General features: G+C 40.4%; 4 protein-coding genes across 4 annotated transcripts; 2 read left to right on the top strand and 2 right to left on the bottom strand.

The window, feature by feature from the left end:
- Positions 1-476: 476 nt before the first annotated feature.
- On the bottom strand, positions 477-960 carry LOC135633016 (uncharacterized). Its single transcript, XM_065142025.1, has one exon. The coding sequence runs from the start codon at positions 958-960 to the stop codon at positions 649-651; it is 312 nt and encodes a 103-aa protein (XP_064998097.1). The 3' UTR covers positions 477-648.
- Positions 961-6,127: 5,167 nt separating this feature from the next.
- On the bottom strand, positions 6,128-9,418 carry LOC135632380 (uncharacterized). Its single transcript, XM_065140910.1, has 3 exons — positions 8,914-9,418; positions 7,469-7,706; positions 6,128-6,707 (listed from the first exon to the last, which is right to left on the bottom strand). Exons 1-3 carry the CDS (start codon positions 9,220-9,222, stop codon positions 6,556-6,558), a joined length of 699 nt encoding a protein of 232 aa, XP_064996982.1. The 5' UTR covers positions 9,223-9,418; the 3' UTR covers positions 6,128-6,555.
- A 4,966-nt stretch (positions 9,419-14,384) lies between these two features.
- Positions 14,385-17,440, top strand: LOC135633707 (alpha,alpha-trehalose-phosphate synthase [UDP-forming] 6-like). The gene is made up of 3 exons (XM_065143538.1): positions 14,385-16,534; positions 16,622-16,895; positions 16,972-17,440. Exons 1-3 carry the CDS (start codon positions 14,529-14,531, stop codon positions 17,269-17,271), a joined length of 2,580 nt encoding a protein of 859 aa, XP_064999610.1. The 5' UTR covers positions 14,385-14,528; the 3' UTR covers positions 17,272-17,440.
- A 1,301-nt stretch (positions 17,441-18,741) lies between these two features.
- Positions 18,742-23,406, top strand: LOC103977586 (MACPF domain-containing protein At1g14780). The gene is made up of 8 exons (XM_009393146.3): positions 18,742-19,117; positions 20,549-20,790; positions 21,551-21,752; positions 21,834-21,908; positions 21,999-22,182; positions 22,270-22,439; positions 22,542-22,606; positions 22,679-23,406. Exons 1-8 carry the CDS (start codon positions 18,833-18,835, stop codon positions 23,304-23,306), a joined length of 1,851 nt encoding a protein of 616 aa, XP_009391421.3. The 5' UTR covers positions 18,742-18,832; the 3' UTR covers positions 23,307-23,406.
- Positions 23,407-23,540: the final 134 nt, after the last annotated feature.

Below are 23,540 nucleotides of genomic sequence, written 5' to 3'. Positions count from 1 at the left end.
AATCCAGTTCTGAATGTGATGACAAAAAATAAACTCTAGGCCTTCAAACTCCTGAAATTTAATCTATATTTTGTCTGTTGGTTTATGCAGCAGCTGTATCAAGTCCTCACATTTTGTGATCATGTTGTAACCATCAAGAACTGATCCATCATATTCCCTTTTTGCATCATGATCTTAGATTATAGTCTTTATGCATGTCTCGGTCAACAAGAAATAAGCAGCAAATGTTTTTGACGGATTCAAATAAGTTTCAAGATTTCTCTATTCTCTTAAGTTCTTAACATAAATGCAGTTCATGAGTTAATAATGCCTATTCTGTCTTCTCATTCATACTTTCGGATTTCTTATCGTTCTCGTGCAGTCATGCAGAGTGTCACTGCTCTCTCTCTCTCTCTCTATCTCGCTATTCCGTCACCAGCCATTGATAGCGTGAACTGATCTCTGTCAAACTTGGTCCCTGAAGTAATCTAAAGTCATGCATGGAAGAGATGGCTTACCAGTTGCAGAATTGTTTTGCTGAAGAGCCAATGCACCAACCATTTATTGGAAGCATGGCGGCAACATCTACACCTAACCGCAGTCAGTACTGCACGAGTTAGCTACCTCAGAAGTTTACAGTGAGAAGACGAAGGGAGACGGCCATGCACGTCATAGCTTTCCAGGAGAGGCAGCGGGCGAAGAGATCATCTTCTTCAAGAACTGGAGAAGCGAGCGAGCGATGCGCACCGACGGGTCGACGGTGGCGGTCTGCCTGAACTTGGCATGCACCAGCAGCGCCGCTTCGACGCCGACCCCCAGCCTGGCCTGCTCATCCTTGATCGCCTCCGCGCACAGCCCGCACACCCACACGCCACCGAAGCGCTCCTTCACCCGCCCAATATACTCCACCGTGCACTCCTCCCACATGCCGCAGCACCCACACTCCGCCACCTTCACCACCTCGCTGTTCCCCATCGCCATTTCCCCCTCCCCCCCCCACCTCCTCCTCCTCCTCCTCCCCCTCGTCTTCTGCTCCTATTATGACAGTCCTCGAGTCTCCAACTACTATCTACAATTATATGGAGTGGAGTGCCTGACTCAGTTTCAAGCCCATCATAAATGCCACACTGCTTGTCGTATTATAGGTAGATTACAACTGCTTCTTTGGCGCTTTACGTAGAGCTTGTCTGCTTTCCTGTGTAGCCGAAGAACACAGCTTTTAAAAACGAAGGGGGAAAGAGTATCTTTCTGTATACTTTCTCATGCATGGTTTGCTTTTTTGCTTTGCTCATAGGAAAACCATGACCTCTTATACTTCCCTTCCATGAGAATAATGTCAATCCTGCCCTTACACTCACATACACGAGAGTTGTTCCACCATCAATTAATGTTTCAACCTGGCACTATAGCTTTCTTGATGTCGATGGCTCTCACTCAGGTTGTTGTCATAAGTATATATGGATGAATTAAGACACTAACATTAGCTTCTTCGAGATCATTTCGCAGTAAGAGGTCATTCATGGCAAGACTGAAGAGAGCAAGGAGTTGTCTGTGTGAATTTTTGTAAGGAGCTGCTTTTTCTGACACACACTTTGGGTTCTGAACTCATGTGAGGGAAATCCAAAACATGAGCATATTGATAGATAGATAGATAGATAGATTGACTGATTGATTGAGAGGCTTGTCATGTAACGAAGGAATCCATTGTCTTGCTGAAACCACAGGCCATGTGCTAGAGAGAGGAAGTGAGGAGAGAGAGAGAGAGAGTAGGATAGGTATGGGGTAGCTTGCATGGAAGACTGGGATACTTGCTCATAATTAAGGTTCAGCAGCAGCAGCAGCAGCAGCAGCAGCAGTTGCGAAGAGTTCAATGTTTCTGCATAAATAGATAGAGGGTATCTTTTAAAGGTTGTACCCATACATCTTATCACATTACTTTGAGCAATAGGTGCAGCTATAGTTGTCTGACAGTTGCAACATAGTCTGAATCCTATTGTGTTCTTGTCACTTGCCAGTAATTGGCCAACGCCCTTTGATTTCATGCAAGGAGGAGGGATTCAGGCATTATTTTGAATGTGACAACATAGCTTTTAGCTTTGGGAATAAGGCAATTCATCAACAACAAGCTTTCATCTTTGTTCAGCTTTTACGAGGAAAAGAAAACATTATTTTACTGTACTATTTTGTTCACAAGTTTGTGCTTCCAAACCAAGTTGAGATGGTCTTTAGAACAAACACATCATCATTTTGAGATAGCTTAGTGGTAAAGCACCTTTAAACATAACTAGTAGAGTTTCATATTGTCGGCTTTTTAGAAGACTCTTCTTCTTAGCCACATGGATAATTTAATGTGCGCATCCATGCTTCTTTGATAGCTAAATAAATAGCTAATGGTGTTAGTTTTGTAGCACTATAATACCCAAAGCTTAATTTAATTTATAAGCATCTGATGAAAGAATATATTATTAATTTAGGATTAATCATCTTAATGGCTTATAAGCATGAAAAAATTTGAATTGACTTATAATAAATACATTGGTTATTTCAATAGGCATAATTATAATAAATAATATCAAAACTATTATATTAGTCATAATAAACAGTTCAATCAAAAATATTATCCAAATAGCTAGAGACATCATCATAGTGTGAAATCCTACTGAATTGACCTTTATATACACTAAGTAAGTAGATTTGATAATTATGTTTGGGTTTCTACCAAATATCCCACTTAGGGAAGAAGTTTGTAACACCAATCAAATTAGTCTCACATTTAAAAATAAATAAATTAAATTAAATTAAATTAATTTATAATAAGAAAGTATACTACTAACTACTATTAAGTTAATTTGAGTGTATATATATATATATATAATCATATATATAATCATTAGAAGATGGAAGACAGAGTCTGAGATGATCCGTCACATTCAATTATCATATGCCATGATTACTGTCATGAGAGTTGGACTCGGACATTCACATGGAGACCACTATATATATATATATATAACTCAAGTTAATATATAAACTCTTTAGTCTCCATAGAATTTTGTGTTTAGGGTGTTAGCAACAAAGAAAAAACAAGAAGAGCTAATATATAAAATTTTATTGTATATTTATAATACCGTGAATTCCATAAAAACCTCTTATTTTGTGCCTTTTCTCGTTGGCGTTTCTCCTTCGTGTTGTTTCCCATTAATTAATGCCTTATATTCCCAAAGTTCCTTGGAACAATCTATAAGATGAATCGATCCACTGTTGTGTAGATTATAGTATTTTTAATGAAACTATAATATTTTTTAAAAGGCATAAAAACATTATATTGTTATTTAAAAAAATATTATAATTGATACAAAAGTCTTATCTTTTTTTTGTGTATGTTATCATTCATGGATCAATAAAAAAATATCTTTCTGAAACTTAATTTGTATTGAATTTTAAGTCAGTTATTTTTGTATATAATTACAGTGCTTTAGGATATACCAAAAATACTATAACATGGTAATAATTCGATTCACTGCGGAGGACAAAAGTTTTTTGATTGCCTTATAAAAATGAGGGCACTGATGAAATTAAAAAAAAAAAGCACATCAAATGGAAAAAATATATAATTGAAGAGTACTTTCAAAAATTTATCTTTTTCAATATTTGAATCGAAGCATATTATATGGCTGATTCAACCATCGATCTAATCAGTGACAGGGATAAATGAGACGTTTCATCACAATAAAAATTTTTTCTCTTGTCTTTCGACTTCTAATTGAATGTGTCTATCACAATAGCTTTCTTGTCATGTCAAAGAACTAGTATTAATAATTCAACATAATTTAATAATAATAATAATAATAATAATAATATTGTCGGTCGGAGGAGGAGGAGGAGTCATACATGATCTTATACATGAGTCATACTTTCATGATCTTATATATGACATTTTAATTTAATGAGTTAATATTCATCAGAATCGTTAATTGGATCGCAAGTCAAATCGATAACTTAATCAAACAAACTATAAGTTAAGTAATTGTTATTTAATAAGGTTAAGTTTGATTGCAAATATACTTTGACTGATCAGAGCTTCTTTTTTTTTTTTTTTTTTTTTGCGTTTGATCACGTCCAAAAGAAAGAGATCATTAAGTATTCAAAGCTGGAACCAAAATTATTTTTATTAAATATAAGAAATATTCATATCTTATTTTTTTTTGTCCCACTTAGTTCGATGGTAAAAGTTATCTATATCTCATATCTAACTTCTTATAAAAAATTATACTAAACGTTTATCTAATGTGACCCTTTCAAAGAATAAGGTCTGATCAATTCATAAGCATCTAAGGTACACAAGTGTTTAGTTAATTTTAAATAATATATATATTTTTTTATATATAATCATCATAATCATCGACTTAATAAGAAAAATATATCTTCTAGATAATGCTTTGACCGAATAACAAACAATAATAATCATATCATTATTATTATTATTTCTGCTCTTTAGGTCTCTCTAAGTATTCTTTCTTTTCTCCTCTCTCTTCTTCCCATTCCAACACTCCTTTTAAAAAAACAGTAATTTCTTAATAATTCGTTATAACACTAATATTCTCAAATCAAACTTCATAATATAATCCTTAATGGTAATGTGTTAGGTGAGGAGACTCAACATGTCATTGATGTATATGTTAGGAACAAGTCGGTACTAGTCGGTACTAAGAGGGGTGAATTAGTACCGACTTGTTCCTAACATGTCAGTTATATAATCCTTTGGTCCGACGTTTAATCTTCTGACACATTTTTCTTCGACCTGACATGATCCTTTTTGCTTTAATTGTCTCTCACTAATCGAAGCATCATGCGTCACTCAAAACACAGATTAAATCATAAACACTTATCAATTGGTTTCATCATCACAATTCGAGATTCAACGATATCAAATCTTTAAATGTGAGCATAATAATTGAATACTAACGTTATTTAATCCAATCCAATCTTAATTGGTGTCTTAGTTGGCAGAACGTAATGTGTATACCTCCAATAAAAATAATAATTGAGGTAAAACCTAAATTAACATTTACATGGATAGTATAAGCCATAAAGCTAGAATTCATGGGTTTTAGTCTTATTATTGCCATTGTTAACTGAAGCACAAGTTTGCTTGGTTAATCCCTATATATATATTTTATTTGAATCACTAATCTCAAAGTTAATCCTTGTTTTGCATCATATATGGTAAACTCAAATTTACAGAAATAAAAATGACAAGTGAATGTGGCATGTTACAAAATTTGCTAACTCTAATTACGTATTCTATTAGCTATTTCAGTGCTTTGGTTAACAATTTGATGTAAATGGAATTAAGCTTTTTGGCCCAATGAGAAATTAAAAAAAAATCAATGGAAGAGGCAATGGTGTCATCATAGAACATTCTTTTGCATGCATTCTCTAATGTTCTTGCCATGCACATTTTGCACTTTTATTACCGAAGCTTTTCTATGATGTCCATCAACATGTAATTTGCAACACCACCTTTGTGATCATGTCACCCATATATGGCATGTCTATATAGTTCAGATAGAAAGAAAGAGTGTGATGGATGGTTTAAAATGACTTGTACAACTTTCCTATTTATAACCATCACAAAATTATGAGACTTGCGTCTGTCTTATAACTATGACATTGTCTTACTTCCAATCCAAGCAAAATGTAGATGAACACTTCTTATTGTGTTCCTCCCCAAAAATCGTCTTTATTTAACTTTGATTTTTTTTTTTCTCAGTCATCTATCTTTTTTATTCGTTCGAACCAATTTAATTTTTAAGATCTTTTTTTTAAGTTTCAAAACACCTTTTTATTATATCATCCATTTCATCGAAAAAAATCTTGACTTTTTAACGGGATGACACACCTAATATTTGATGTTTAATTTTAATACATGCAATATGGTGTTGTTTTCTTGTTTAGATCAATTCTACGTTATTGATCTTGTTTTTCATCTTTCTAAGGTTTAGCCATTAGGTTATATGTGCAAGATCTGTGGTTTATGAATTAGATGGAGGTTTAATTTATCTTCCATAATGCATGCATCAACAAATAGATAGATGTTGTAATAGGAATAAATGATCCGAATCTGAATTCAAGTTTATATGAGTACTGTTCCAATTAAAAGTATATTCCAACGTAATGAAACTTATATAGAAACAAACATATATAAGTTGATAGTATAAAGTTTACAAAAGATGAAAGCTCTTGACAGATGTTCCGAAACGAGTTTTCGGATAAGCTGAAGCATACAACATGAAAGAAGCCGTGAGGTCTGTGTCTGGTTGATGACAATATCACTAGCTAAACTGAGTCACTGAGACTCGATCAAGCATTTCTTTTCTAGAAAAAGATCTGGTTTTAGAGCAACTTTGCACATAGGCTTCAAGTAACTGCAACACTTTTAACTGGAGATGTTGTAGATGAACTTAACCAGGGTCTTTATTGGTACTTCACACTTTGCATACAGCTACATGTTCAAACTCCACAAGAGATCGATCTCCCAAGGAGAAACAAGTCGAAGATTACGTGTGACTACAGTCATTCTTTGGATTCAACCCGTCGGTTTTGATTTGTTTGCCGAGCAACCGAATATGCCGATATTGCAGAGCTCGTCATTCTCACTGATCGCTTGGTGAGGTCCAGACTTTTCTTAACAGCAAGCCAAATAATCCAGAAGAACCCAATCCATCCTGCAAATGTGCTCAGACCAAGTTACATAAAATCTCAAAAAGGAAAAAAGAAAGAAAATCTTCCAACTGAAATCATAAGGAAAAAAAATCTGTATCTAAAAGGCCTCATCTTTTGAGATAATTACCATTTGGAGACCTCTCTTTGGTCACATGGAAGTTAGCTATGTGCTCCAACAGTTGCAAAATATCAGTTTGCATAATGTACCATGAACTACTTGTATCTCCATATAAATGGGTTAAACCAATTCACCCATTCTTACCTCAGCAGAATTTAATGACATATCTAATCCAGATAGAACCAATAAAAAGATTTTTTTGGGGTCATCAATGTTAATAGATCAACAATTATTTCCAATGCTATATGGTACTGACCAAAAATCTGTATGATTAAGAAAAACTTGGTAGATTCTGTTACCAAATAAAATCTTGATAGATTCTGTTTTCATTTCCATCAAGCACCTCCTAGAAGATTGTCATGAGAAAAATACCGACAAGGATAATATACATTCAAGTTGGACAAAATTATATCATAAGCAGACTGAAATCTCAACACAGACCCGCATGAACAGAGGTCATCAGAGCATTTTTTTTCGAGGATGAAGAAGTTACTCCCAGAGTGTTACTAGTAGAAAAGAACGACATGTCTTTTTCTATTCAGCTAGACTATATAAATCGCAGAAGTTAGAGGTAGATTGTCATCTACACATAGCTCCCTTAACTGTAAGGCAGTAGATTAAAATATTAGGTAATTTATTACGTACCAGTAGCTATTATGATAGCAATTATTGCTGAGATGGTTGCAGTGGAGATTATGAAAATCACAAAAGATACCGCTCCAATATATATTGCAGTTAAGCAGGCAAAGAAAACTGCTAAAAAACCTCCAGCAGCTGCCAACGACATCAGTAACGAGACAATGACAGCATTCAGTGTTGCCACGAACAAGAAAATTATAAAACTTAGCAACCCTGTCAATGCCAGAAGACTGATTGTTCCAACCTGCCATATACAGAAGAGAAAATTATAAGTGGTTTTTGATCTGCATGAAAGAACTTATAACTGAGGCTTCTACCAACAGTCTATGACAAGCATATCACTTCTTGTAAAATAATAAACTCAGACATTTGAGAGGTCCTTTGTAATGTGAAAATATGTAATCATGCTAATTTAAGATGCAGTATCCAAACAGGATGAGAAAAAACAAACAAAGTGATGCCTATATGTGACTAAGGAAACAATAAAGGCAAACGATTAACATTCTGCATATGCATTCATTGTAAAGAATTGTAAAAGTTTCAATGACCAGTTTATGTTAAAGGAATTATGTATGAAAAATTGCTTGTGGCAGGTACATGATGCGACAAGCAAGCATGACTATCAGGTACGTATTAAAGGAATTATGTACGAAGAATTGCTTGTTTTAGTGATACAAAACCACAATTTCACCATAGAGGGGGGAACCTAAAAAGCAAAATAGGAATATCTCATTATGCTTCTCCGTCAAGATGTTTCGATGACATTAATATCTCGAGACATAACGAGAATTTATAGGTATATTCCTTCACGACCCATTCTATGATTGCTTTTAGCTACTGATTAGCTCGCATCTTACAACTTTTAAAGCAACAACCATTGCCACATGATGCAATCTCTTCCAAGAATCACAACTGTTCCAAAAGCAAGAAAAGATAACCTAGTAAAACGATTTAACTTTGCACTAGCTATAAGGATGTTTTTCTTCAAATAAAATGAATTCCAAAGAAAGTAAAGTGCGAAAGATGATATCTTTTGCATCAGCTACATTAACATTCCATAATAAAAGGGTTCCAAAAGGGGAATTTACAATGGCAAATACACTACTCTTCAAGATGTCGTGCGATAGGGTTTAAGCTGTGATAAGCAATGGATGAGGCGCATAACCTGCCTAATATTCTCAAGTTAAGCTGTGACACATTGCAATTATAATTACCCTTCATATGAATGCTTCTTCAAGGGTTAACGAAACAAAAGAAGCTACTAATCCTCCGAAATAGTCGGTAAGGCCGAAATATCTAAGTAGATTCAACATATTTTCCATCAAAGATCTTAGTAGCTTTGTTAAACCAACATACCCAATAACGACCCAATTTCCTAAAACGACCAACAAAAATCCGATTTAATCCGCTTGAAGATTAACAAAGGTAATCAAACTACAAAGTATACTCACCGAGATGACAAACAGGGCGCGGAGGGGGCCGCCGCGGCGGGTCCAGAGGAGGAGGTCGCGGACGGAGATTCTGGAAGCTTCCCGAAGGCGGGGAGCGGCCTTAGAGGCGGAGGATCTGAGCCGCTGAAGGAGGGAGGGAGGCGGGGGCGAGGCGACGCCGGCGACAAAGTCGCAGATGACGGAGTAGAGCGTCTCGCCGCCGCCAGGAGTGACGGGATCGAACTCGATCTTGATCGGACGCGCGACGCCGCCCCCTCCGTCGCCGGGAGCGCCGTTGGACCTCTGATCTACGCCCTCTGATTCCGCCATCTCGCCCTTTGAGTGTCAGAGAGAGAGAGAGAGAGTAGAGTGATGTCGATGGCGAGGGCGAGTCGTGCGTCCGCGTAGCGAGGCCGGATGTAAAGCGGTCGCCATTCTCCGGGGTCACCCGAGGTGCCTCGTCATCCGCAGCGCTCGGAGCCTGTCACCGCCGGTACGATGTACCCGCTGCTATTACCACGCGCAATCATTGAATGGTTTCTACAAAGTACAATGCCAACCTATTTCTACCATCCGTTCGCCTACCTTCTTCTTCTATTGGATGCATCTGTGGGCCCGGAGTGATAACCCACCAAGTTTGTCCAATAGTGCGCCACGTTGTTGGATGGACGTGGATTCATGGGTCGTACACTCCATCCAGTTCGGAGTGTAACGCGAGTCACTACAAAATTATTAGGACATATTTAGCCCTCAACAATCTGATCTTACCTACGTATCCCTTCGAGATTTAAAGGAACTCCTGCGGACTAGAGTGACCATGGCCCGGTTCGAATCCGAATCGAGCCTAATGCCCCCGGGTTAGAAAGAGGTGATCGGATTTCCTAAGTGAGCACTTGGGTTGGACTAGACTCGAGTTTAGCCCATCTCAAAGAGAGAGAGAGAGTGTGTGTGTGTGTGAGTAAAGAGGTATTGGGTTTTTGTGGGTACTAATAGAATAATCTCATGAGGTATATAAAATCTAAAAGCTCAACAAAATTAAACATCGATATTTAGTTCACGAGAAATAAATGATAATAATTTTATATTATATTTGAAGTTATCATCATCAAGGAGGCATGATTTTGGAACACAAAAGAAACTATCACTAAATGGGCAAGATGATAAAACCTTCAATCATGTGGGGGTGATAGTTCTTTAGAGAGATAAAAGATGAAAGTAAGGAGAGTAAGGATATCTTAAAAGTTTTATATTTTAAATGATAAATTGAACTTTAAAAAAACTATTTTAAGCATGGACAATGCATTTAAATGAAGAATTCATCTTAGTTAACATGTTGAACATTGAAATGAATGAAACAAATTGATTGTTATGCACTATTAGTTTTAGTGCTAATTTGACATCTTTCTTTTTTTTTAGAATCAAATTAAAACAACACTTGGTATTCCAAAGACTATCCATGTGATTCAACCTTTTCTATATTGTTTAGAATGCATCTAAAAATTAGAATATTTAAACTTTAATGTTATAGTCTTTTTAAATCTAAAATTTTCAAGATTTTAATTTTTTAATTATACTTAAGTCATTATTATTATTATTATTATCATATCAAAACACAATACTATTTGCTGTTGTTGTCATCGCATTTTCATTATAATCATCACATCTTCGATCATCAGAATCATTTTCTAAATTTTTTAAAAATATATAATTTCTTAAAAAATAAATTAAATTAAAAATTATGTCCTTAGTATCCAAAATTCTCTTTAAAAAGCTAATCTAATAAGTATTTGGGACCTATCTTAATTTGAGTTTGGCATCTCCACTTAGATGTTTGCTTCACTATGAAATGTTCTCCATAGGTTGTTGTTGTTAGTGTGGGTCGTTCACATCACTATTGACATCGACATCTATATATAAGTATTAGAGGGATAGATACATGACATGATGATGATATGCGGCATCTTGAAAGAGCAACAGATGCCAAATAAACATGCAGCACTTGTCATGCCAATTCTTTACTTGGCCTCTTGATGAATGCAAAGGGTTAGAGAAGACCAATGGAAAAAGATGGTTAGTGGAAGAGTCACATTTCCTTTCTTCTCCCTTTTTTTGGTTTGCTAATGGATGTTGCCACCTTGATGAACAACTGAAACTTGTGCAAATCCACTTTGCATGATGAATCTACAAGATTTCACCTGTCTGCTCTATGAAGTAGCCAACATTTTTAATTGTATATACCTACTGGACAAAAGAGGGGATGTCCTTTTCCTTAGAAGCTTATCCCCTAGTTTTCTCCTCAAACCCTATCACCCTCCTCAAGAAACCTTGCTGGATCAACTAGCTTATGAAAAGGAGTGCATATAGAAACAAATTGTACTACAACTCAAATAATTTGATACCTACAGCTATTAATTTTAACTTAAACTTGGTGTTCTCAATGATCACGGAGAAAGACAGAGAGAAGCAAACAGCTACTACTGCATCTTAGTGGCAATGAGAGCTACAACTTGCAAGGAGAACCAAGTTGGACCATTTCATAGTTATGCTTTATTTTTCTTTTTGAAGGAAAATGCATTTATGTTAGAGGAAGAATGATTGATTTTAGTAAAGAACTTGGAACCATACATATGGTTTGTGTCCTACATATTATATTTAATTATGGTTTTTTTGTTTGTAACTTTATTATCATCATCATTTTTGACTACATAAACTATATTAACAAAGAAATAAGTATTTTTTTTACTAGTTAATTATGTGATTATAGTTATTATGACAAGCTCTAACCACAGTTTTGGAACCATCAATTTCGATTCTACAAAATTTGAAACCAAATAGATTCCACATGATTTTGATTCCACATAACTTTGATACCGACTAGAGCACCCCTAGTCATCGCATTAATCTTGTGATCCCTATATGATATGGACCATGAGCATGATGGACCTTATCCTCCTCCCAACATGATCGTAGTCCTCAGTTCTGTCAACCTCATACTTCCCCGTGAATGACACTCTTCCCCATGTAATGGGGTCGGCATTTTCTTTTCCATGCTATGAGATCTATAAATGGATGGATTCATGCTCGGAGATCAGATACGACTCGTGATGCAGCAGTCCAAATCGAATGTGCATGCAAAATAGTGACTTTGTGTAGGGTAGAATGCTAAAAGTCAACTCTATACGCAAATAACAGACGAGGAGATAAATCCAAAGACGCTATCTTGTTTTGATCTTGTGATTATAATAGTATTATCACTTTGTAACTTGAAGTTTTCTGATATCAAATTCATGAGTTTTAAGTTTGGATGAGGATTAAGTGCTGAAAAAGAAGACAGAGAGGGGAAGGAGTACTGTCTTCTTCATGAACTGATGATGCTTTCTTCCTTGACAGCTAACGTATGGCTTACTGCCAGTCCCCTGCAACTGTGGCTTAAACATCCTTGTTGTTGCAGGTTTCATGCATCAGTCTGTTTGCACATCCTTTCTTCGGTCCACCTTACCAGCTTTCCACCCCAACCTTTTGACCATTATTTGTCTTGACAGCGTTGGCAGATCTGTAGCTTAAAACACTGGGAAGACCAGGTTCATCCACAGTTATTATTTAAGCATGCTTTCATGCCAAACCACAAGTAGTAGCACTCCTGTGAAGATTGATCAGACGTTCATCTTCGTTACCGCAGATGCCGTCTCTTTGGTCGCACTCTTCCCCAGTATGGATTCCAGGTCTAGCTATCATGACAGAAGACGAAGGTTTTCCCTTCCACGGAACAAATGTGAAATCCAATAACCTAAAACTCAAAAGATCAAAGAACACAAGCCTCATCCACGAAAGTGGCTATGTTTTATATTTATGTACGCAGAAGAAAAACCTAAAACGCCACCTTAATCACAACAAAAGAATGACCACTGGGTCTCCACCATTCCTGACACAGTAACTGTGGGGAGAAAACCTACGTAGTTCCTGATAGAGTGTGTCCGAAGTAGTCAAAGCAATCATGGTACGTCAAGCAGATGATGACGCGGATTACACACTGATAAAAAACAAGCCATAAAAAGAAGGCAAAGCTTATCCATAGGTTGGGAAGCAGGAGGATACAGCTGTGAGCAGGAGACAAATCTATGGGCAACTGAGCCCTGCATCAACACCAAGATGCAAGAAGACCAGCGATCTAATTTTACCCACTGTTGGAACCAAACGATTCCCCCTATGCTTGTTCAATGCTTCAAAGCGGCCCCAAATATATGCTGAGCCTTATCCAGTTGACTGCGTCGCCATCTCTCGCCGGGAAGTGGAACGCCCCCCTTGTCCATTTGCGCGCCCCCCCCCGCCCCCACGATGCCCGCTGCGGCTTCCGCAACACGGTTCAGGGTTCTTTTCGCTGGGAGGGCTTCTGGTGCCCACGAGATAAGGACTTAATTCGTTGACGCGTGGCCTCGAAGCCCTCCGATGGTGCAGGCGATCCTTCGGGTCCCACGGGGCGCCGATCGGATGACGGGCACGCGGTCTTGCGCCCGAGCCACCCGCTCGCGGCGAATGAGAGATGGCGAGGACACGTTTCGGTGGGGCGTCGCCAGGAGATGGCACGTGGACGGCGGGGCGTCGTGGGTCCCGGCTCGGCCTTATCCTCCACGCTCCCGCGGATCTTCCGAAGCTCCGCATGCTTCTCCCCGTGCGTTCACGAGTCATCTGGTCGTCAGAACCCAGTGGAAGGCGGATTTAAGTACCCTCACAGAGAACGCGGTGTGCGAATCTCCGCATATCTAGCGACAAGATCCGAGGGCAGAATAGTCATTTCGATCGATGGACTCGCTGAGCCAAAAGAGAGGATTTAATTAAACCCAAGAGAATTAAAGGGAATAAATAAGAGTTGTTGCCGGGTAGAAGCGGCTGCTTGTCCGTACGAAACCGTAGCACCAGCGGCAGCGGTTCGATCGCCGCGAGGGATTTTAATTAAGGCCGAGCGTTGTTTTCCTCCCTCCCTCTCCCTCCTCTCATATTCTCTCCTCTCCTCTCGTCTCCTCTTCGTCCCAGTCCATCTTCGCTCTGGACATCGAGCTCGAATTCGTGGTGGATTTCGATCCCGGTAACGCTCTCCTTTTCCCCGCTGAATCTTCCCCCGTTTTGCCGCGAATTTTCCCGATCTCGAGAACCGTAGTGGTTTCCTGGTGATCTGTTTCGAGGCATCGCTACTTTTGCTTCTACGTCGGAAGCTTTGGATAGTGGAAGCGTGATTTCTTCCATTAAATCGGTTGTTTTCGTTTAAAGAGAAAGGTTGGCCTCTTTCTCTCTATTATCACTCATCTGATTTGATTCCTTGCGGGAATTCCCCAGATTTTATCCACTCGCTAGCTTTTCCCCTTGCATTTATTCCTTTCCTTGTTATCGAGGTCTTCGGAATCCTTGTTCGGTTTAATCTCTCATCGTTTCCTGGTTCTCTTGGCAAACTGTAAAGCATGTAAAGGAATCAACCGGGAACTACAAACCTTCTTTGGGATTGTTAGATGCTTAGATCTGGGTTTTCTTCATGGTAAACTGGGGAAGAAAGAGAAAGAGACCATTTTGAAGCTTCCTCTTGCTGGAAAGACTTGTAGTAGGATCACCCCCCAAAAAATTACTTTTTTTTTTTTTTTGTCAAAATGGTGTCGAAATCTTACTCCAATCTGCTGGAGTTGGCCTCCGGCGAGTCGCCTTCGCTAGGCCGAATCAGCCGTGGCATCCCCCGCGTGGTGACGGCACCTGGCATAGTCCCGGACCTTGATGATTCCGACGACGATGCGTCCAATGCGTCATCGGAACGATCATCCCTTTCCCCCCGTGACCGTACCATTATTGTCGCCAACCAGCTTCCTATCCGTGCCCAGCGCCGCCCGGAAGGCCGCGGCTGGACCTTCTCCTTGGACCAAGATTCCCTCCTCCTCCAGCTTAAAGATAGTATAAGCGAGCATCCCGATATGGAATTTGTCTATGTTGGCTGCCTGCGCGAGGAAATACCGATCCCGGAGCAAGATGAGGTTTCCCAGACACTGTTGGAGACCTTCAAGTGTGTGCCTGTGTTCCTTCCTGCAGACCTCCGCTCTCGGTTCTATCATGGCTTCTGTAAGCAGCAGCTGTGGCCTCTCTTCCACTACATGCTTCCACTGTCTCCTGATCTCGGTGGACGGTTCGACCGTAGTCTATGGCAAGCATATGTCTCGGTTAACAAGATTTTCGCTGATATGATCCTTGAGGTGATAAATCCAGATGACGATTTCGTTTGGGTCCATGATTACCACCTCATAGTCCTCCCCACATTCCTCAGGAAGCGGTTCAACCGGGTGAAGCTTGGATTTTTCCTGCATAGCCCCTTCCCCTCTTCTGAGATCTACAGGACGTTGCCGGTCAGGGAGGAGCTTCTGCGAGCACTGCTGAATTCTGATCTGATTGGGTTCCACACGTTTGACTATGCCCGCCATTTCTTATCTTGCTGTAGCCGGATGCTCGGGCTCAGCTACGAATCTAAGAGAGGTTATATTGGGCTAGAGTATTATGGTCGCACTGTTAGCATTAAGATATTGCCTGTTGGGATCCATATGGGCCAGCTTGGCTCGGTGTTAAGCCTTCCAGAGACAGAGGTAAAGGTTGCGGAGCTCATGAAGCAGTTCCGTGATAGGGGCAGGGTAATGCTGCTTGGAGTTGATGACATGGATATATTCAAAGGGATCAGCTTGAAGCTGTTGGCTTTTGAGCAGCTCCTCATGCAGCATCCAGAGTGGCGAGGAAGGGTGGTCTTAGTTCAGATTGCAAATCCAGCCAGGGGACAAGGGAAGGATGTGAAAGAAGTAGAGGCAGAGAGCTATGCAATGGTGAAGCGGATCAATGAAGCTTTTGGGCTTACTGATTACAACCCTGTAATTCTAATCAACAAGCCACTCCAGTTTTATGAGAGAATGGCCTACTATGTGGTGGCAGAATGTTGTTTGGTGACGGCAGTCAGGGATGGCATGAATCTTATTCCTTATGAGTATATCATTGCTCGGCATGGGAATGATAAGTTGGATGAGGTTTTAGGTTTGAACCCCTCCACCCTGAAGAAGAGCATGTTAGTCGTTTCGGAGTTCATTGGCTGTTCTCCTTCCCTTAGTGGGGCTATTAGGGTGAATCCATGGAACATCGATGCAGTGGCTGATGCAATGGACTCTGCCTTGGAAATGGCCGATGCAGAGAAACAGCTACGGCATGAGAAGCACCACAGGTATGTAATCTCACATGATGTTGGGTATTGGGCCAACAGTTTTTTGCAGGATTTGGAGAGGACTTGCAAGGAACATGACGGAAGAAGGTGTTGGGGAATAGGATTTGGATTGAAGTTTAGAGTTGTGGCGCTTGACCAAAACTTCAGGAAGCTTGCTATGGAGCACATTGTTTCTGCATACAGGAGAACTAGCACTCGTGCCATCCTTTTGGATTATGATGGTACTTTGATGCCACAGGCATCAATTGATAAGAGCCCAAGCCCTAAGTCTATTCAGATCTTTAACAGCTTATGTCGTGATAAAAACAATCTAGTCTTTCTAGTGAGTGCACAAAAGCGAAGCTCTTTGAGCGATTGGTTTTCTCCTTGTGAGAATCTAGGAATGGCTGCAGAGCATGGCTACTTCTTTAGGTAATAATCAGCAATTCTCTAGGTGTGCTGCATGGTCTAATTCTACACTTTAGTACATAAACAATTGTCTCTGATGTCTGCTTCCAGGCTAAGGAGAGATGCAGAATGGGAAACATGTGTTACAGTCGCTGATCGTAGCTGGAAGCAAATTGCTGAGCCTGTTATGAGGCTATACACCGAAACAACAGATGGTTCAACCATCGAGAACAAGGAAACTGCACTGGTTTGGTGCTACGAGGATGCTGATCCAGATTTTGGATCGTGTCAAGCCAAGGAACTTTTCGATCATCTTGAAAGTGTCCTTGCTAACGAACCCGTTTCTGTGAAAAATGGGCCAAACAATGTTGAAGTTAAGCCACAGGTGAGCAAATCACATGTCCTTACATAGTTCATGGCTTGAAAGATGAACACTCACCGTCATTTTCTTATTGCAATAGGGTGTGAGCAAAGGTCTCGTAGCTCAACGACTACTCTCAACCATGAAAGAGAGAGGTTTGTCACCAGACTTTGTTCTCTGCATAGGGGATGATCGGTCCGACGAGGACATGTTTGAAGTGATCATGACCGCAATGTCTGGCTGCGCTTTATCCCCTACTGCTGAAGTGTTTGCTTGCACGGTTGGTCGAAAACCCAGTAAAGCCAAGTATTACCTTGATGATACTGCAGAGATTGTTAGGCTATTGCAGGGACTGGCCTCCGTTTCAGATCAATCACCCGGGAGTTCAGTTCCATTGTGAGACTCATCTTTCGACCTTACGCACAAATTTAGCAAGTGGAATTGTTTCTGGCACCACTGCCCTTTTGTTGGAACCTTGATAGGATAGCCTTACCAAGACCCTCACTTTTCTTGTTACGTTGTGTATATGTATGTATCATAGTTATCTAATTGAGTTTCTTTATGTATGATTCCCATCTTGTTAGCATGTACATGAAGTCTGTCATCGCTCTCTCGCTGACCATTTCTTCTGCACATGAGAAGTGAATTGGATTTGCCGGCACTCAAAATAATGTTTCACTTTTCATGGTATATTTTTTTTCTTTGAGAATATCGGAATACTAGTCAGTGATTTGCTCTAATATCTCCCATAGCTTGCTTTCCTGTACTTGGTCTTGCAATGTCAATCAGATTTGGTGGGTATCAGAAGCCTTCAAAATTGTTTGACTTGCCCAGTGATTATGTATCTTCCAATAATGTTTTGCTGGTATTCCACCTACTTCAATTGCTTTTGCTTTGATGTATGAAATGTCATGATCATTAGTCTAAAGTCTTTAAATTCAAATTTGTAAAATCTTTGCATCCATGTTAATTGTAGTATTTAAGGGTTGAACATCCTTGTTAAGGTTATAAAATTAGATCTTAATAGGCTTCATTAAGTGGTTTTACAGCTCTGATCTTGTCCATAGACAGTTCTTTTCTTTTCTGCTCAAGTTTAATTGTCCTGAATCCATTCTTTCTTGTGTTTGACCTGTGTGATTATGGTGACTAATGGAGGGTATATGACAAAGACTAGTATTAAAAAGAAATAATAGTGTTGAGATGGAACTTGAGAAATGCAATTTATACCCTAAAAAACAATATGTAAATACTTTTAAGAAATGAATAAATATGACTTTGACCACTTCTTTTTTTTGTTCCCTGACATAGAAGTGGACTTTAAGTGTTGCATGGCAGTGTTTGGATCACTCAAAGCAGGAAATCTTCAGATCTGTCTCCACACATTTCTTTCTGACCTTTTCAGACTTCGACTGGTTTGGATTGGAGAGGTCTAATTTGTTCCATGAATGAAATCTTGCGGTGTGAACTAACAGCTTGCGGCCACAGCCTCCCTCCAAGACTTCTTACCACCCTTCGTCACCGGTTTGACCTTCGCTGCCCGTTCCAGTTCGCGTACGGTTCAGAGTTGACATCACAAGCATTTCTCTTTCTAGATCCAGCGAAATGGCTTGAGTCCCATTCTTCTGTTCCCACACCTGTTTGCAAGTATTTGGTTAACTAGCACAATGATCATGATTCAATAGTATACATATATATGTATGTATACTCTGTCAAATCCTGCTGCCATTTCTGATACGCCAGCCAAGAGGATCACATGGACTACGTAGATCAACGCCTTCAGGTCAAGCAAGCAAATTCTAATCAAATGGAGGTTCCACCTACGACTACTTCTTCTTCTTCTTCTTCTGATGTTTACCGTTATAAGCATCGATTTCAGCGTAGCCATATCGTTGCTGAAGGGGAAACGAAGTCCATCGTTGACATGCATATGGTATATTCTCGGCTGCGTGCCCTGCCATTAAATGACAGTGTTTGGTGGTGCGAGATTAGTTGGAGGGAGACGAGAGGCGGAGATGAGTGGAGTCGTGGAAAGGGCTCTGACGTGCCTTGGGAGGGGCTTCGACGTCGCATGCGACTTCCGGCCGGAGTACTGCAGGGGGAAGGAGAGGCTGGTGGTGATAAATGAGGATGAGAAGAGGGAGCTCGCTGTGCCCGGGTTTGGCCTGTGTAAGGATGTTTCTGTTGATGTTAAGTGCGATAAGGGGGATCGGGTCCGGTACCAGTCCGACGTGCTCGAGTTCAATCAGGTTTGCTTTCTTTGTGCATTCCTTATCTGGATCAAATTCTTCTTCTTCTTCCTCTTCCTAAACTTCAAGTAATGCTGTATATATGTGAAGGTCAAGTACACCAAAAAAGATGCGCGTCATCTGTTCGTTGCATTTTCTAGCAATAGATTTTGCTTTTTACTAGGTTTTTTGTGAGTTTATGGCTTTATGCATGCAATTGTGGTGCTTGTTTCTGTCTTTTGTAATCATTAGTCTCATAATTCTCTTCTCATCTGATCCCATCATCAGTTCTTCCTTCTCATTTTTCCGAACCATCTTGTTCAAAGCAACTATATATGTTTTCCTATTCCTTTCTTCCTTGTTAAGAAACAAAAGAATGATCTCCTAGCTCTGTAGCATCACACTGCCAAATTCACAACGATGTTGCTGGTTTTATCGACAGCCATAAGATCTCTAAATATCTGGTAGAATTTGAAGGTAGTAAAGGAGAAGGGCTGTTTGGTACAATCAATCTTCTAGGTAATTTTAACTCAATATGATCAAGGTTCCAAGGAAATCATCTAAATCTGTCTTGTTAAAAGATATATTAGGATGAAAAGAAATTTGGGGGCTTGAGAAGAAATTTCCTTTGTTGTTTTCTGGGATTTGCCATTAATGTTCTTTGACTTGTTGTTTATTAGATGTTTCCCTGCAAATGTTCCAAAACACTGGTCAATCCCTGACAATTTAGACACTTGGCAAAGCACAGGTTATGGTCTTTGAATCAGGAAGGTAATGGAGTGCTAATCAAACCTTGACTCCCAAGTTTTGCTTTTTTATGTGAGTAGAGGTCAAGAAATTGGTTGTAACCAGAACCAATCAACAAATATGTCAGGCCATCCGGTAGTTTGCGTTTCATTAACTCCCAGGGAAAAGTCTAGCTTTCAAGTCAGGCTGTCACTTTCTTGTTCTCAATTAACTTGCTGATGCAGCTTGTTCTGTACTGCATTCACATTTAGCCACTCAGAATAAGAGAAGAAAAAGAGATGGAACTCAAAGAAGGATGATCCCAATATGTTTGTTTTCAGTTGCATTCAACATAGAAGGAAAAAGAAGTTTCTTGCAATAGATCATATCCTGTAGGTTGTGGCAATTTTTTATTTTGTATGCAGGTTTAACTCTGCTGTCACATACAAGATTGTTACTTCTTATGGATTCAACCTGTTGGATTTTGGATAGCATTTTCCTTTTCTATTCTTCTTCTTTGATATATATAGAATCAACCTGTTGGATTTTGGATATCATTTTCCCTTTCTATTCTTCTTATTTGATATATATATATATATTCAATCTACTTGCACAACCAAATAATCAGTGGTCGAACAATTTAGCTACTGTAGCACACAGGTCATGTTCAGAGTACAAACTAAATGCAATGGCACTTTCTCAAAGACAACTGAAATAACCATGCAGATGTCGGAGCTGTTCAACCACAGGAGCTCGCTGGCAGGGAAGATCCCCTCCGGCCTGTTCAACTATGCGTTTGCCTTCGACGGCAGCACATGGGCTCAGGATGCGTCGAACACGAAGTTCCTTGCCATGGATGGCTACTTCATCACTCTCTTTGAGCTGCGAATCGAGCACCAGCCACTTGCTCTTGTTGATCATGTTGTCAAAGCTGTTCCTTCAACTTGGGACCCCTGCGCAATCGCAAGGTACGCTAAAAACTATCACTAACATGATGAAAGTCAGAGACGTATAGTTCTACAAAGACAAAGCTTTTCTTTCAAAGTAAACGTAATTCGCATTTGTTTAAGGTTTTTATTGCAATCAACAATGAATTAAACCTGTAACAGAGGTAGAATTTAGACTGCAGGACGACAAGTTTTATATTAGACAGTAAGCTGATTGGGTCAAAGAGAACACATCTTTGGAGATAGAAACAGTATTTTTTGAACATGCACAAAGAGAGCTCATCTAACATGATGGATAATTCATGAAAGACGACTTTTTTTATTGAACAAGCTCTATGACTGAGCAAAGCAATGCTGAATACGTGGGTCTTGAGAGAAAAATGTCATGGTTATCTGTCCATGTTATGTTGGAGAACTGTTTTGTAGCCACCTTGCTATCAACCTCCTGTAAGTGATTTGGTCCATCTTCAGCTAGAATGTGATAACCCTTACACCAGTCTCTTTCAAGGAAGACTTTAAGATCTCTCTCTGGTCAATTATCTGAATCCTTGACATTGAATGCTGTAAGTTAATATGTCACCAACTGGAATCACAAGTCAATCGACAGCTCTGATATCCCTGTTTCTAACAGTCATTAAGTATCCTTCAATGTTCAAGTTGTAAGCAACTTCTATCTGCTAACTCTCTAACTAACAAGTTTTGACCCACAATAGCTGATAGAAGAAGAATCCTTCCCAGGCTCAAAGTTTACTGATTGAAATGGTGTTGGATATATGTGCAGGTTTATTGAAAACTATGGCACACATATAATAGTGGGGCTAAGTGTGGGAGGTCAGGATGTGGTTTATGTGAAGCAAGACCAGTCCTCCAGCCTTCCCCCATCTGAACTCAAACAACAGCTTGATAAGCTTGGGGATCAGCTGTTCACAGGGACATGTGCACTTCCTCCTTTCTACTGGAAATCTAAAGAACATAAGCTTAAGGTCTGCTTCAATAAATCACTCAGAAACTTCGCCTGCATCCAGTCTTTTGTAGATACTGTCATGACTCATGCTGTTTAACAGGTTCCAGAGGCTTTCAATGTGTTTGACCTACATAAGAATGGTGTCAAGGGGGTTGCTCCGGTTGTTTGCAAAGATGTAAGTACAAGATATCTCATGCAGTGCCTATTTCCAACACAAACTCTCTTTCTGCTCTCTGGGAAGCTTGACACAATCTCATCCTCTCAGGGTGTGACAGTCATGTGCTGTAAGAGAGGAGGAGATACTTCAGCAAGCAGCCACGGCGAGTGGCTTCTCACTGTGTCTTCAGTGCCGGACATTATCAACTTCACCTTCCTTCCCATCACCTCACTGCTCAAGGGGGTCCCCGGATATGGATTCCTGTCTCATGCCATTAACCTGTACATTCGATGTAAGTGTCATCATCCTCTCGTGCAAGCTTAATGATCAGGGAAACTAAAATCCTAATGTTACTTAATGGCATAAATCTCCTCCGCAGATAAACCCCCACTATCAGACTTGCACTACTTCCTGGACTTCCAATCTCACAAGTTCTGGGCTCCCATGCACAACGATCTACCCCTTGGTCCCATCTCAAACAGGTCCATGCCAACACCAGCACTTACTTTTAGCCACATGAGCCCCAAGCTCTATGTCAACACTTGTCAGGTACTCATCCTCTTGCCATTCCACAAGTCTCCTTGGATGCACATTTGGTGATCCTTCTCATGCACTACCACCGTATAACACCTGAATCATGTGGGAACTCAGGTCACTGTCGGAAGGCGGCCGGTGACCGGAATGCGACTGCACCTGGAGGGCAAGAAGAACGACCGGTTAGTAGAACTCTTTGACACCGTAGTGCTGCAATTAGGCATCACGTTATGAAGCATCTTGAACATGATCAGGCTAGCAGTTCACCTCGAACACCTGTCACACACGCCTGCATTCCTCGGAGCACAGCCCGATCAGGCGCCGCTGTGGCGGGGAACGGACGTGATCGCCGACGAGCGGTACTACGAGCCGGTCCAGCGGAAGAAGTTCGCGCGGGTGTGCACTGCGCCGGTGAAGTACGACCCCCGGTGGGCGACCGATGGCCGAGGAGCGACCGCGTTCTTCGTCACCGGAGCTCAGCTTGCCGTGGAGGCCCACGAGTCCACCAGCGTGCTGCACCTCAGGCTGCTGTACTCCGAGGTGCGCGGTTGCGTCGTCGGCCGGTCGCAGTGGCAGCGGGGCCCGTCCTGCCTTTCTCAGAAGCTGGGCTTCTTCTCGTCGGTGAGCGGCTCGCTGTCCGGCGGCTTGGACAGGGAAAAGCAGCCTGGCCCGGAAGCCGTGGTGGACTCAGCTGTGTTTCCGTCGGGCCCACCGGTGCCAGTGGGGAAGCAAAAGCTGCTCAGGTTTGTGGACACCTCTCACCTGTGCCAGGGCCCTCAGCACAGCCCTGGCCATTGGCTGGTGACGGGTGCGAAGCTGGACGTGGCGAAGGGGAAGATTAGGCTGCATGTCAAGTTCTCTCTCCTCGCCTCGATCTCGTAATGTCTGGGATCAGCATATTTATGGTTTCTTTTCTCATTGAACTGTGAATATTTGAGATCATAATGTAATTAAAGAAGCAATTGTAACATTGTTTTTACCACTACAATGGTTCACAAACTTTGCTTATAAGTTACAACCGGTATACTTTCTGTTTATACCGTCTATATATATATATATATATATATGGGTCTTCTTTTGTGGGGTGTGCGTAAAACATGGCATAAAATAACAAAC

This window comes from Musa acuminata, chromosome BXJ3-3, assembly GCF_036884655.1.
Source record: "Musa acuminata AAA Group cultivar baxijiao chromosome BXJ3-3, Cavendish_Baxijiao_AAA, whole genome shotgun sequence".
Classification (NCBI taxonomy): domain Eukaryota; kingdom Viridiplantae; phylum Streptophyta; class Magnoliopsida; order Zingiberales; family Musaceae; genus Musa; species Musa acuminata.
This window is presented reverse-complemented; position numbering and strand designations above follow the sequence as displayed.

Bases quoted from the DNA above. Each gene is read 5' to 3' on its own strand.
- LOC135633707 (XM_065143538.1), top strand. From the start codon at position 14,529: ATGGTGTCGAAATCTTACTCCAATCTGCTGGAGTTGGCCTCCGGCGAG. The intron at 16,535-16,621 runs GTAATAATCAGC...GTCTGCTTCCAG, and splicing joins GAGCATGGCTACTTCTTTAG to GCTAAGGAGAGATGCAGAAT. The intron at 16,896-16,971 runs GTGAGCAAATCA...TTATTGCAATAG, and splicing joins ATGTTGAAGTTAAGCCACAG to GGTGTGAGCAAAGGTCTCGT.
- LOC135632380 (XM_065140910.1), bottom strand. From the start codon at position 9,222: ATGGCGGAATCAGAGGGCGTAGATCAGAGGTCCAACGGCGCTCCCGGC. The intron at 7,707-8,913 runs GTGAGTATACTT...TGTATATGGCAG, and splicing joins GCGCCCTGTTTGTCATCTCG to GTTGGAACAATCAGTCTTCT. The intron at 6,708-7,468 runs GTACGTAATAAA...GCACATTTGCAG, and splicing joins TGCTATCATAATAGCTACTG to GATGGATTGGGTTCTTCTGG.
- LOC135633016 (XM_065142025.1), bottom strand. From the start codon at position 960: ATGGCGATGGGGAACAGCGAGGTGGTGAAGGTGGCGGAGTGTGGGTGC.
- LOC103977586 (XM_009393146.3), top strand. From the start codon at position 18,833: ATGACAGTGTTTGGTGGTGCGAGATTAGTTGGAGGGAGACGAGAGGCG. The intron at 21,909-21,998 runs GTAAGTACAAGA...TCATCCTCTCAG, and splicing joins CTCCGGTTGTTTGCAAAGAT to GGTGTGACAGTCATGTGCTG. The intron at 22,607-22,678 runs GTTAGTAGAACT...GAACATGATCAG, and splicing joins GAGGGCAAGAAGAACGACCG to GCTAGCAGTTCACCTCGAAC.